Raw genomic sequence first — 14,716 nt, forward strand, 5'->3', positions numbered from 1 at the left:
GTCGGTAAACAGGAAGTCGATGTGCGACAGACCTGAAAACAGTACACACGGTATAGAACCCCAAGCTGAAGTTTGGTACCAAGTGGCTATGATTTGTGGTTGCTGAGAAAAAGGGTGTTTCAGATGGACAGAGGTAAACCAGTATACACCCCCCTTCAGAGCAGGGCTGTAAATAAAAAACAAAGCATCCAGTGAACAACAGTTCTGTGGGTGGAAACAAACACCTTGTTGATAAGAGAGGGTCAGAGGAAAATGGCCAGATTGGATCGACCTTTTTTTGCCAGGAAGGATATAGCAACTCATATAATCACTCTTTACAACCGTGGTGAGCAGAAAAGCATCTCAGCATGCAACAGAAAAACACACTGGGTTCCAGTCCTGCGGCCAAGAACAGGAATCTTAGAATCAAGAACAAGTTCCTATTAAAGCTCAGGCAACAGTTTTAATTTTATGCATATTTGAAACTTTGTGTTAAAAAAGCCTCTGTAATTTTCTTCTGGTCCCAAGAAGTATTGTTAATAAGTAATAATTAAAATAAGTTAGCGTGGATCGCGGCGAATTTCTGTTCGGCGATTTTCGTGACCACTCGGCGCGTGACGTCACTTAAGCCAAACAAACTGCTTGAGTCGAGTCCATTTCCGTTTACTTACATTGCTGTTCGGCTTGAGTGCAGATGTGCGTTCGGGAGTTTCCAAAGAAAAACCATGCCTTATTGTTGTGCAGTGAACTGTAACAACGGGACCGGTTCAGGAAGAAGTTTTTACCTTTTACCAAGAGAGGAGAAGAGGCAGAGCAAGAGGGTTGGCTTTTTCCAAAAGAGGAGACGAGGCAGAGGGTGTGGATTGTGTGCGTGAAACAAAATCAAGCAGTCAAAGAAGAAACGGAGCAGCAACACTCAAGCAAAAAGGAGAAGATTGGAGGTGAACATTTTTACTTTTGCTTGCAATTGACAAGTCAAGAATCCTGAGGGATCCTGTACAGTCATTGTGGAAATGAGAAAGGGATATTTCCTCATTTAGTCAGCTATAAATAGTATAATGCCATGGATGGCAGGCTAATGTGGCCTACCGGCGCACTGTCAAGTAATCGTTCCCTATATCCACTAGGGAGGGCGGTTTAATTATTCTTCAAAAGGGCTCTTATTTAGTATTATGATGAAAGTAAGAATTTTTCATAACTACCAAGATAAATCGTTTGGGCGCGAGTCTTGTTGAGGTCCGGGGTCACCGCGATCAGAGTCGGCCGAGTCGCTGTCCGATTCCGAGGCTGCACGGTCAAACCAGTGAGCCACAATCACCGATTGCTTCGCAACGGCCATAGGCTCATACATATATGGTTTCACCTCTCGATATTCAATTTGGAGAGTTCCTACTTCAAAATCGCTATCAGACATTTTACACAACCTCTCACGACCAAAGTCCGTACACGTGTGCTCGGTTCGCAAGTAAACACAGAGCTGCTCCCAGTCTGTTTGGCTTAAATGACGTCATGACGACGGTCCCCTGGCGGTGAAAGTGCGCCTAACTGAGATGTAAACAAGCCTTCGGAAATTGGGCAAAACAGTATATTTTAACCATTTTACTCGATTTTAGGGTGCAAATTAGACACCAGGAAGATTGAATTTGCTTTTTGGGTCGTTCTTCTAGACAATAAAGTTGATATTCTACGTTTCACCTCTGACCGTTGCCTATGACCTTTAAAGTGGCCGCTGAGTGTAATTCACCCATGAAAAAGGAAAATGTTTAAAGGAGCAGTTTGTAATTGTAAAATGTTCCCTCTTCTGGTTGTAAAATGAATTGCACTTTTGTTTCTTTAACCTCCTAAGGCCCAAGCTGTTTTTTTACATGCATTTTTTATTTCTCTTTGCTATTTGGGCTTATTAGAACCTGATTAGAATAAAAACTAAGCATCATCTTTTGATAAGATGTACTTTTAGAGAAAAAGTATGTCCACATATGTGGATTCTTGTTCCGAATTTCCATAAAGTGCTGTCCACGCATGTGACCGCTAAGCCCTAGGACAGGGGTGTCAAACCTGATCCATAAAGGGCCGTGTGGCTGCAGGTTTTCATTCCAGCCATGCAGCAGCACACCTGACTTGGCTCATTCAATCAACTGAACTGTCTTCACACAGTCAAATACTTGCAGCCACACCCACCCTTGATTAAAGGGTGGGTGTGTCAGTTGATTGAATAAGCCAAATCAGGGTGCTGCTGCATGGCTGGAATGAAAACCTGCAGCCACATGGCCCTTTATGGATCAGGTTTGACACCCCTGCCCTAGGAGGTTAAAGGGCCTTTGCTTGAAGTGAACGCCGTGTTCGATCAAAGCTCATAAGTCGGAATTCCCAACCTCCAACTCTGATCAACATCAAGAAATACGACTATAAACTCAATTAAAGTAGTGAAGTGATAATCAAAATTTGGTTAAATCTACAACACTACGTTTACGAAAGGAAATACTTCAAACGCTTGATCACTAATGTCATCCGGAGAGCAAAACATTCTTTCCTGTTTTCCGAGTTCACACATCCCACTCCTGAGTGAAGTCAATTACAGGATCCTACTGCACAGAAACGGACCTCAAATCAACTGTGTGTGTCAGGATTTGGACTCCATAGGTATTCTTTCAAACATGGTGATTACCAAGTCTCAAAAAAACCCCAAAACAAAACAAACCCCAACCTTTAAATAATTACAAATGGCACCTTTAATCATCATAACATTTCTTTCTCAGATGCAGAACCAGAAGCCACATCTCTTTTCTATACACACTGATTTTATTTCGTAATTATAACAATATCCGTTACTTTTCGGTAGTTTATGAAATTCTCCAGCAAAAAAATAGTGAAACGTTACTCTGTCTGTCCAAAAGAAGGGCTGGGCCACCATGCATTTCTACTAGAAAAAGCAGTTTAATTATTCTGCATATATAAAAGGAAAAAAAAATCCAACAAAACAATTAAAACAAGTAAACAGGAGTACCGAAACGGCTGTAGCTTTGTGTGTAAGCAGTTTATGATTTAAAAAATAAGGACTTCAGACTTCACTAAATTACATTGGATGGTTTACGAACGAAGCAAAAGGTGGAGGCTGAGTGAACACTGTTAACATGTTACCTTTGTGTGTTACATGCATTAGTCTGTGGAGTTGTTCACTTTTCCAACAGGTAGCAGCGAGGCAGTGAGTCTGGGCAGGAGGGCAACAGAGTCTGGAGACTCCACACACACAGCAGAATGCACTTAGAGCTTCAAACGAAAGAAGACGCTGCACTATTAAAAGCAAAAGAAAACAAAAAAACAAAGACACTTCAGTTCCCATCAGAGTGAAGTGCGCTGCAGAAACACTCCTTTAAAATCCCTTTAACGATCCGTTTCTCGTTTTGTCCTCATAGTCCCGGAAATCCTGGAAGACGCAGCATCAAGGGAGACGTGTCCACTGCTCCACTGTCCATCAGTCTCTTTTTCTTCCCTAATTCAAACGAATCATTTCCTTGGACTGCTGAGACACTTGCTTGCATACACACGCTGGAATGTTCTCATTTAAAAAAAAAAAAATTCATGTATTTCAACACCTTTTTCATTCATCCATTTATTCAATCTCTAAAAGCACTCAAAGCCTTACATCCTGCTGTCCCTTACGTGCTTGTATTCCTGTCTCACACGCACTCGTGTTAAAATGTATATTATGTAAATAGATATAAAATCAAATCTGTGCAACAAGTAAGACAATCATAAGCCTAAATTTCAGCACACACACAGGCGCGCGCACACACACACACACACCTCTCCTCCAGCAGTACCAATACACATACAAACAGATCTGGTACCATCATTGGGATTTGGGATTGAGCCCGCCCCCTCCTCTCCCTTACTGGTTCACTAACAAGAATAAAGAAAAATATCGTGGCTACTTCCTCGACTTCTATACAATTCATACCAAAAAATACCAACCAAACAAACAACCCCCCCCCAAAAAAAAAACCAAAAGCTGTTACGGTTGTTTGCGTTCTCATTTAGCACAGAGGTAGAGGCTACATGGAAGGGAAAAGAGAGAGAGAGAGAGAGAGAGAGAGAGAGAGAAATAGAGAGAAGGTGAGGTGGGGTGGGGTGGGAGGGTCGCTAAGATAGTGATGATTTAAAAAAAAAAAAAAAAAAAAAGGCATAGAAAAATGTTTTCCTTTTTTTTTTCCAGACCGAAAGAATAAAATATAATACTGCAATCACATACAAAAGTAGTCCTTCATTTTTTTTTTTTTTTTTTTTTTTTACATTTTGTACAGTGTTCTCGCTCTCTTGTTGCTTTTCTTCCGGTGTTGTAAAGGCATGGGGGTCTGTGGGTGGGTGAGCAGACGGGCGGGCAGGCAGACAGGTGGACGCAGCTTGGCGCAGGCAGCTCTATGCCAATGGGTCGCCCATGTCCTCGTCCCCTGCAGACAGCAGCTCCTTCTTCTCGTCCGTGCTGGCCAGAGAGTTGCGGCTGTTGTGGGCGCCCATGTAGAGCGTCGCGTACACCGGGTTGGTGAAGTTTGTGGGCTGGGTGAGGAAAGGGCAGAGGTCAAAGAGTGCACAGCGATACAGTGACTTCAAGACGCGAGGCAAATAGCTAAAATGAGTCCATTAAACTCCGCCCCCGACAACGATCTACAGGTCTTCGCTTTATAGTTTTTGTTTAACAAAATCGCACCCTGGTTAATTTGCTTCTTAACGGCCCGGTCCCACAACACCGGTAACTACAACTATGACTGTACCTCTGCCTGAATTTAGTTTCAGTCTGGAGCAGAAACACCACAACTATAATCCCGACTATAAAATCTCTTGGTCCTGAAGCTCAGGGAAGTACACCACCGTTCAAAAGTTTGGGGTCACTTTGAAATGTCCTTATTTTTGAAAGAAAAGCACTGTTCTTTTCAGTGAAGATCACTTTAAACTAATCAGAAATCCACTCTATACATTGCTAATGTGGTAAATGACTATTCTAGCTGCAAATGTGTGGTTTTTGGTGCAATATCTCCATAGGTGTATAGAGGCCCATTTCCAGCAACTATCACTCCAGTGTTCTAATGGTACAATGTGTTTGCTCATTGCCTCAGAAGGCTAATGGATGATTAGAAAACCCTTGTACAATCATGTTAGCACAGCTGAAAACAGTTGAGCTCTTTAGAGAAGCTATAAAACTGACCTTCCTTTGAGCAGATTGAGTTTCTGGAGCATCACATTTGTGGGGTCGATTAAATGCTCAAAATGGCCAGAAAAACGTCTTGACTATATTTTCTATTCATTTTACAACTTATGGTGGTAAATAAAAGTGTGACTTTTCATGGAAAACACAAAATTGTCTGGGTGACCCCAAACTTTTGAACAGTAGTGTAAATGCATGCAACTTAGGAACAGTCATGGAAGTCCCCCCCCAAGTATTATTATTCCAGGTCATACTGTACAGCTTGGACTTCAAAACAACCCATGCACACACTCCGATGGTTGATATAATACGGATAGGTCACCGACTACGGAAATATAACAACAACAAGTGCTCTGAGAGCACAATATGCCCCGCTGACAACTCGGCCATAACTCTGGCAAAATGTGACTGAATTGAACGAAATTGCAATATGCGTATTACCAACATGTAACAAAGAATCCTGCCAAGTTTCGTGAAATTCCTCCAAAAATTGCGAGTTTATTTCAGAAAGCAAGCACACCTTGATGAAATTGCCAAAGTACAAGTTTGTTAATAATCAAGGGCATAACTCTGGGAAAATCTGCCCAAATTAAACGAAATTTCAATATGCGTATAACAAAGAATCCTGCCAAGTTTGGTGAAATTCCTCCACAAATTGTGAGAGGGGTTGATTTCAGAAGAACGTACACCCTCATGAAATTGTCAGAGTTATTTAATCAAAGGTCAAAACTCTGGGAAAATTTTCACAAACGAAATTAAATCGCAATACGTGTATTACCGTCATATAACAAGGCCTTTTGCCAAGCTTCGAGAAATTTGTCCAAAAATTGCTAGAGGAGTTGATTTCAGAAGAAAAACACATTCTTATGAAATTGTCAAATTATAATTTTGTTAATCAAGGGCTGTAACTCTGGTAAAATGTGACCAAATTTAATGAAATTGCAATATGTGTATTACCGACATACAACAAAGAATCCTGTCAAGTTTCGTGAAATTCCTCCAAACACTGTGAGAGGAGTTGATTTCAGAAGGTGAGCACCCTTCCCAGGACGGACAGATGGAAATCGCCATGACATAATCCCCTTTTGGGCCTTTCGGCCAGCGGGGGATTAAAAAAACGATACAAAATACGGAGTGGTTACGGATTTTAATACGGATGCATTACGGATGCTAATAATTTATGGATTGGTCATGGACATTTCAGTACGGTGTATAAAGGCCCGGTCCCACTGGCCGATGGACACAAAACGTATGCAAAAAGGACACAGCGGATGAGCAAAATTTCGGGGGTGGCTCTATCCGTTTTCATCCGCTCCAGAAATGGACAAAATTGGCGAAAATTTGCAAAAACAGAACGGAAAAGAACGGACGTGGGTAGTATATAGCGGGGATGTTAAACGCATGTTCATAGGAAGCCTAGCGGATGAAAGCGGATGGAAGTGGATGACAGCTCCGAAGGGGTTACCGGTGATAACTGAGAAGCGGACGCATAGCAGAAAGAGCGGATGCATAGCGGATGAAGGGGCTGCATCACGTACGCCTAACGGAAACAAAGGGGATGTTGCGCGGATGTATATCGGATGCAGACCTTCACTGCGCATGCGGGGGGTATGAATTGCGTCTGCTCCGCGGATATAAAGGGATGCAGCACGCGCGCCGTCAGCATAAAGCGGAAAGACGTGCTGGCGGCTACATCGATACGGACTCTTTGATCATCCATGGTGGAGAACAACTGATGATGTTGAAGACCAAGACCAAGGGTGATGAGATCTGTACACCATGGCTGTTCGACTCATACTGAGATCCAGATGATTTTCTCCCCCTTTTTATACAAAATATCGATTGTCCGCTAGGTGTCCTTCTACATACTCTAGACATACTCCAGACATCCTAAATATACGAGATACATCCCAGATATAAACGCTTTGTCCGTTTTGAATACTTTATATACGAGATGCATACGCTTACATCCTTTCTATTTCCGTGCTACTAACGATGAATAGACGTTTCATGTACCTCATCTTTCCTCCCTCTTTCCGTTTTCAGCTGCAGCGGATGTGAGTTGCGAGGATGCCCAGAGGATGCAGAGAGGATACAGCAGACGTTTAACGGATGATAACGGACATAGAACGTTTGTTGCTCGTATATGTCGCGGATTTACATCGTACACGGCGGAAAGTTCATCCGTTCTAAAAGTTTTGTGCAGCTCAAAACTTTTTGCGCGGATGAAATCACAGTGGACGGATGCTCGATGGATAGAGCGTATGAAGCACGTATGCAATGAGTACACAACGGATGCATAGCGTTTTCCAACGGATGGCAAAGATTTTTTTTACGTTTTACATCCTCTTTGCATCCATAAGTGCAGTGGGACCGGGCCTTTACAGATTGGTTACCAACTTCATACGGATGATGCATCACGGATAAAACATTAAGAAGTCTAAAACAATTAAATGTTTGCACTGCTGAAGTTCATGATTAAAATATCTTACCTGCATTTACATGTTTATTAATTTACTATTGATATTTCACTGAAACAAAAATCACATATCCGTGAATAAAAGACCCATGCCTTAAAATATTTTTTATTTTCCGTGAATCCATATTCCGTGACTTCATGATGCAACAAGAGTGTACAAAGATGCCCAGGGAAAATAACACGTGCTCAGACAACGTCACATGGAAACAATTACCTGATTGGTCAGATGTTTTACTGGATCAGGTCCAGGCCTGGAACAAAATCGCTCCAGAAGCAATCTCACCGATACGGATAAACGCAGGCCTGGGCTATAGGGATCGTTATCGGTCTGGTGTGAGCACCAACTACATAAACTACAGGGGACCCATTTATTTATAGTTATTGGTATTGTAGGACTGGGCCTTAATAGTCTAAAAATGATCAAATTCTTTATTAAAATGCTAAAATAAAATCGTAAATGCATTTCAGGGTGTCTGCAGGCTTGAACAAGTTCAATTTAAGACTTTTTAAGACCTTTTTAAGACCATAACAGGTTAAATTTAAGACTTATGCCGCACAAAAAAAAAAAAAAAGAAAATTGGGAGAGCCTGAATTACTTTCAAAATAACAAAATTTATTATCATTCACCAATGAACTCATTACATCCCTAGGCTGCGCTCTTGCATTAATGAGGAACTAAGTTGCAGTGGAGCCAAAGACATCCTGCAAATCACTTGAGGATGAGGCATTCGATTCCGTACGGTTTGCGTGTTGTAGCGTTACAGTTCACACGGAGTTAGCTGATACACCGTCTCGAGATGTGCTTGGACCTGACACCGGTGAACAAAATTGAGTGATGGCATGCGATTGTTGCAGACTTTTATGGGCAGCCTGGTGCTTCTCCGCTTTCGCGTGCGATTCCGGTGCCTTTACACCCAGGGTGCTGAGTTTGAGTGTTCTGTTGCACAATGTGCAGTACGCCTCAAACCGATTGTTTGGTACACGTTTTAACCAGTCTACGAAATCATTGCGTTCAAGCCAGCAGTCGTTAAACTTGCATTTGCCCATTTTGCTACAAACCGTGACAATCTCCCTCGCTTCTTTTAGGGTGTATTCAGACCAGGATAGTTCGATAGTTCACTTGCTTTGGTCCGAACCAAATGTTTTTATTATTTTTTTCATTTTGGTGCGGTTCGCTTTCACACTGTACATTTTAGTAAGTGGACCAAAATCTGTCAACAAAGCCACGCGCCCTGAGGCCGTTCAGCTATTGGTCAGAGACGACACGCGCACAAAGCGTTAAGTTCAAAAGTAGTCATGGAGGCTTTCCGTGCTGTTATTCTTTTTAATGTCATCAAAGCTATATGTTTTTTCCAGTTTTTACTGTTTTCACAATTGTGCGATTACTATGCTGTTGTACAAGTAATTTATCAACGACGACTTCAAAGGGCAAGGTGGCTACGGAGGATAGCGCTGATGAGCGCACATCATGTTGTGACAGTTCTGGCTCTTCACGCAAGACGGAGGAGGTATGTGTCGGGATATTCGCCTTATCCATCGTAATAGATGAATTTCTTTTTTGCGTCGCTAGTACCGCCACTTTTTGAAAGAACGTCCCTGATTTTAATGTAGGTCTGACGGAGTTTCTTCACTTTTAGCCGACATTGTTCTGGGGAGCGCGTGAACCCCTTCTCCTTCATTTTCTCACTGAATACAGCAAACACGTCGGCATTTTTGTGTGTTCTCTCCAAAAGCTCAGATATGTGGACATCTGCCCATATATCCACAAGGGTACGCGTTTCTTCCTCGGCCCACGTTTGCCCCCTACTCATTTTTTGTACTCTGTAGTCTAGCCCACCACTGGTCTGAATGACTGAACGACTGTTGTAAGGTTCCCTTGACAACCGAAACAGTGTTTGCACTTTGCGGTGGAGTGTCAAGACTCTGTTTCCCATAATGCTCGACAAACGACGGAAGCTCCCGAGGTACAAAAAAGCAAAACTGTCGGATTAGGTCCGGTCTGCTTTCACACCTCCAAAAGGTCCGCACCAGGGTTCCTTTGGTCCAGACCGAGTCCGACCTTGCAGCTCGGTCTCGGTCCGCTTGTTTGGTCCGGACCAGAGTTCGGTGGTTTGTATTCAGACCAACCCACAAGGTCCGGACCAAGGGAAATTTGGTTCGTTTGGTCCGGACCAAACAATGTAGGTGTGAATACGCCCTTAGGCTCTACTGTCCAAATGCGCGCGTGCCATGCCCTGTGCATCACCATGCCAACTGGGCTAGATGCCAGATTCCACTGTGTCTCATTTGTAGTTTGCAGCGTAGCCTATTGATACTAAGTAGGCCTAGCCTATATGACTAATTATGAATATCACCAACGCATTTAACAAAAAAAAGCGAATGGGGTAAATGGACGTAAGGATTTAAGACTTCACAAAATTACATTTAAGACCTACAATGCAAAATATGCTCGTATTTTAGACTTTTTAAGGCCTTAAATTAGGATTATCAAATTTTAGACTTTTTAAGACTACGCGGAAACCCTGATTATTGGGTACGTTCTGATTACCATCCTGTCATTTCCTCATACTAGTAGTAGATTCCTGAGTCGATACTGAGAACGGATACCGCGTGACACTGTGACAGAACCTTGTAGCGCACGCTGCTTCGTTATTAAAAACGGACTACGTGACATGACCCCAATCTAACGGTGTTTCATGATCAACACTGACACTCAAAGAAAATCAGGAGTTTGCTAGCAGCAATGTGAAGGCACGTACTGTACTGTATGTTACATGCAGAAAATTCTTGCCATCAGTGCACAGGTTTGCATTGCAGTTTTGCACCAAGTAGAAGCAATTAAAAACAATTAAAATAATAATAATAATTTGACAAAACAATTGCAAATGGTCCGTGTTTCCATTGAGTGATGTCACGTGATTAAAGCTGGGTTTTCTCCTCTCGCGATGTTCTAATTAAACATGGTGACGGCTCGCCAAGACCTGAAGAGTGCGGTCACGGTGATCTTTCTTAGTTCATGTCATGTCACGTGACTTAAATGTGAAAAACGCATTTCCATTTCAATTTGTGAAACATTACTTTGTCAAATCGTCTGAACAACCACCTCATGTAAGTGCATTAACTTTTCTGCGATATTTGAGAGCTTTTTTTTTTTTTTTTTTTTAAATTTGTCCATTTGTATTACTCTGTTTTTAGTTTGCAATTTGTACATTAACTCTCTGGGGTCTGAGGGCATTTTTTGGCACACTAATGATCTTGGCATGCTCTGATTTTCTTATCAATTTCAACAAATCTAAGCAGTATTTTCAGTGTCATATGACTTTTTGTATTCAGCACAAGTTCAGCTACAGTAATATCTCTGCAGTATGTACATCACGAATGTACTTTAAAAAAAAAAAAACACGATAAATGTTGTAAAAAGCACTTTTAGAACTGTGTTAGAATGTGTGAAAAAACATGACCTTACCCATTGTGATGAACCATTTTGATCACTTGAGGTGATTCTGTTCAGTCTGAGGAATGTATCAAGCGCAAAAACTTAAATCTGCTCCATTGATCTGGACAATCAACTGGCCATCAAAAAAATTGTCCCCTATGGTTTTGGGATAAAGGGTTGGCAGTGGGAGGGAGTGGGATTCAATGAGAAGAGTTTAAAAAAAAAAAATTCCATTCCATTCAATGAGAAGAGTGAAAACCCCTCCCACTGCCAACTCTTAATCCCATCAGGTCGTGTCCCAACGGGTAAGGCAGTGTTTTTTCACACATTCCAACACGGTTCTAAAACTGCTTTTTACAACAGCTTCGTTAATCTGGTGTTTGACTTTATTTTGGTATTTGACTCTATTCAGTCTGTCTTGAAATTAAATCTTGTACTATTTTACTCAGTTCAGAGCCACAACCAACTCTATTACTCTATAATTTTGCTCCCACTCCAACTTCATCTCATTATCTCTAGCCGCTTTATCCTGTTCTACAGGGTCGCAGGCAAGCTGGAGCCTATCCCAGCTGACTACGGGTGAAAGGCGGGGTACACCCTGGACAAGTCGCCAGGTCATCACAGGGCTGACACATAGACACAGACAACCATTCACACTCACATTCACACCTACGCTCAATTTAGAGTCACCAGTTAACCTAACCTGCATGTCTTTGGACTGTGGGGGAAACCGGAGCACCCGGAGGAAACCCACGCGGACACGGGGAGAACATGCAAACTCCGCACAGAAAGGCCCTCACCGGCCATGGGGCTCGAACCCGGATCTTCTTGCTGTGAGGCGACAGTGCTAACCACTACACCACCGTGCCGCCCCCACTCCAACTTTTACTCTCTAAACTCAAAATAGAGCAAAATTAACTATTTTTGAGGAAAATACTTTTAACTCTGGAAAAAAATTGCTCAGTCGCTTTTCTTGCGTATGCACTACAGTGCACGCATCTCAGCCGATCTGCTCATAATAAATCGAAGAAATATTTACACTTACTCGAGTTGATCTTTGGCTGGATCGAGTCAAAGTTTAAAAAAGAAAAGGCACCGTTCATCAGTGTCGCCATTCTCAAAATCGAACCGAATCGCTGTTCTGAATCATCCGAAGTGCAGAAAATCCGTGTGCCATCTCGCAACAAGTTTTACCTCCAAATAACCTAAACACTGTCTGACAGATTTTATCCTGTTTACGGTCGGCGTTCCCACCACGAAAGAGAAACCAATCAAAACCGAATGAGTGAAAGTGATTATCATGTCGTTACCATGCGAACAGTCCTTTATGAATATGTAAGTGCGTGCTCAGCGTTCCGACTCCGGTGTGACTGAGGAAGGTGACAAGTTTTACGTTTCATCTAATTTAGGTAATTTAAAAACTATAATATTATTTGGCAGTGGGCACATAGGAAAGTGTAAAGTATAAAGTTAGTCAATATGTTTATCATGCTTGTATGATAAAAAAAAAAACTCGAAGATATTTATCTAAATACATGACCTACTCATTCTAAACCTGTTGAGCTTCACCAGCGAAGCTCTCGACCCCAGAGGGTTAACCTGCTTAAAGAGAAATCCATCTTTTGGCTGTTTGCCCCACAGATTCACTGTGACATACCTGACAAACTGCTACCAATATAGAAATGCGATGTGTGCGTGCGTGCATGATGATCACCTTGTCTGGGTCCAGAGTGAAGTCTGAGTCTAGCAGCTCTCCGGCATCATCATCAGGTTCTCCCTCGTAGATCTTATATGCAGGATTCCCGATTTCTACATTCATAGCTCCATTGGTCATCCTCTGGTGCTGGAATCCTTTAGCACTGTAGACACACACACACACACACACACACACACACACACACAGTGTATCAATTTATATTCAATAAGCACATGTCTGCCAAACAGCTGGCCTAAGAATACACACATTCCACAATACCGAGTAGGCCTGGACCCAAACTAGTCACAATCAACTACACACACACACACACACGTATATAAATCCACACATTATCACGTTGACGGAGCATCCATTAGCTTTCAGGTGAACACTGCCAGAGGGTGTGTCCACGCTGCTGGCTCAGAAAGCTGGATATCCACAGGACAAGACCCACTACAGCTGAGCTACAGCACAAGCACAACACACTCGTGTCCACACACGTGTACAGGACGGCAAGGACACAGACAAACAGGACGCAGCTCAGTGCTGCATCCAGCCGTCAGTGCAGAGAGCTGACCGGCACGTCTTACACGCCATCGAGGCAGAAGCACAGGGATACCATGGCACGGAAACAGAGAGGGAGGGAGAAAAGCACACAGATGGGCTGATACACTGTGGAGGAAGGAGAATGGAGGATGGAGGGATGGACACATGGACGATGGAGGCCTGCTGTTAAAGAGTTAGAGTTACCGCAAGCATCTGGAGCTGGGCTTGGCCCGCCTCAAAGACCTGGGAGACAGAGACACACAGTTACCCCCCCACATGAGAGGGGGGCAAGTTAGGAGTAAATAAATAGATCAAAGATCAAAAGATAGAAAGACAGAGCGATGGACAAACAGAATTCTGGACACGCCAAAAAACCTTTTAGGGCTTGAGATCGAAGATTTTTTTTATGCGTTTCCTTATCAAAAAGGATAGAAGTGAGCAAACGCTCAGCCATCCGAAGAACCCTCAAGGAACCCCCCCCCCCAAAAAAAAAAAGAGAGCATGTAGACAGATGAACAGACAGACAGACAGAGTGTGTTATTGCTTTTGGGCAGAGCAGAACCTATAGTTATTGAACACGAAGAAGCATTTTCTTCCACAGACAGACAGGTAATTGGGTGTTGAGATAAAGGGTGAGTTATAATGGAGGCTAAAAGAAAATCCGAGTGAGTGAATGTGTACAGTGAATGAGTGAGCAAGCAGAACGAACGAATGAATGAATGAATGAATGAATGAATGAGTCGAGTCTAATCAGTAATCAAAAGCTGTAAAGTGGATTGTATGCGAGCTGAGCCTGGTCAGTAAATACAGCTGGAGGAAGCAAGTGAGTGAATATGTGAGAGACACAAAGGACCTTCTCCTCATCTCTGACAGAGCCGCTACTCACCCGCGCATTCTCTTCTTATACCATAAGATGGCGCCAACCAGCAGCATTGCCAGCAAGAACAGCAGCACCACTGGGATGATCACCGAGAACGCACCTGTGGACACGGAGACCGCTTTAGAGACGGCTTCGGTGGCTCCACCTACTGTACATCAGTGATGATTTACACACAAACGCACACTTACTGCCAGACGAGTCTCTCGAGACCTCAGAAGCAGCAGCACGCTCACAGCGATAGCCATTCCAACCTGAAGGACACCTAGAAGCACAAACACAGGAACGGACACATCTGAGAAATAGAAAGTCTGATTACTCGTTACTGAATTTCAGGCAGTGTACATTTCTGTGACGTGTGAAATCCTTCGGGCTGCTTTCATTTTACAGATCTGGCAACCCTGGTCATACCACGGACAGTACGTCAGGAACATGTAGAGCAGGTTTCCTCAAATCTCATCTCATCTCATTATCTCTAGACATTTTATCCTGTTCTACAGGGT

At 42.8% G+C, this 14,716-nt stretch overlaps 1 protein-coding gene across 2 annotated transcripts in view; it reads right to left on the minus strand.

The window, feature by feature from the left end:
• Positions 1-2,690: 2,690 nt before the first annotated feature.
• lrp1ab (low density lipoprotein receptor-related protein 1Ab) overlaps positions 2,691-14,716 on the minus strand; it is a 348,035-nt gene continuing 336,009 nt past the window's right edge. For both annotated transcript variants that reach the window (XM_060937437.1, XM_060937436.1), the window contains 4 exons: positions 14,405-14,478; positions 14,223-14,316; positions 12,809-12,953; positions 2,691-4,533 (listed from right to left, as the gene is read on the minus strand). In XM_060937437.1, the coding sequence (XP_060793420.1) occupies positions 4,396-4,533; positions 12,809-12,953; positions 14,223-14,316; positions 14,405-14,478 (451 nt within the window). In that variant the 3' untranslated portion in view covers positions 2,691-4,395. The remainder of the gene's footprint in view (positions 4,534-12,808; positions 12,954-14,222; positions 14,317-14,404; positions 14,479-14,716) is intronic.

Source organism: Neoarius graeffei, chromosome 13, assembly GCF_027579695.1.
Source record: "Neoarius graeffei isolate fNeoGra1 chromosome 13, fNeoGra1.pri, whole genome shotgun sequence".
Lineage (NCBI taxonomy): Eukaryota > Metazoa > Chordata > Actinopteri > Siluriformes > Ariidae > Neoarius > Neoarius graeffei.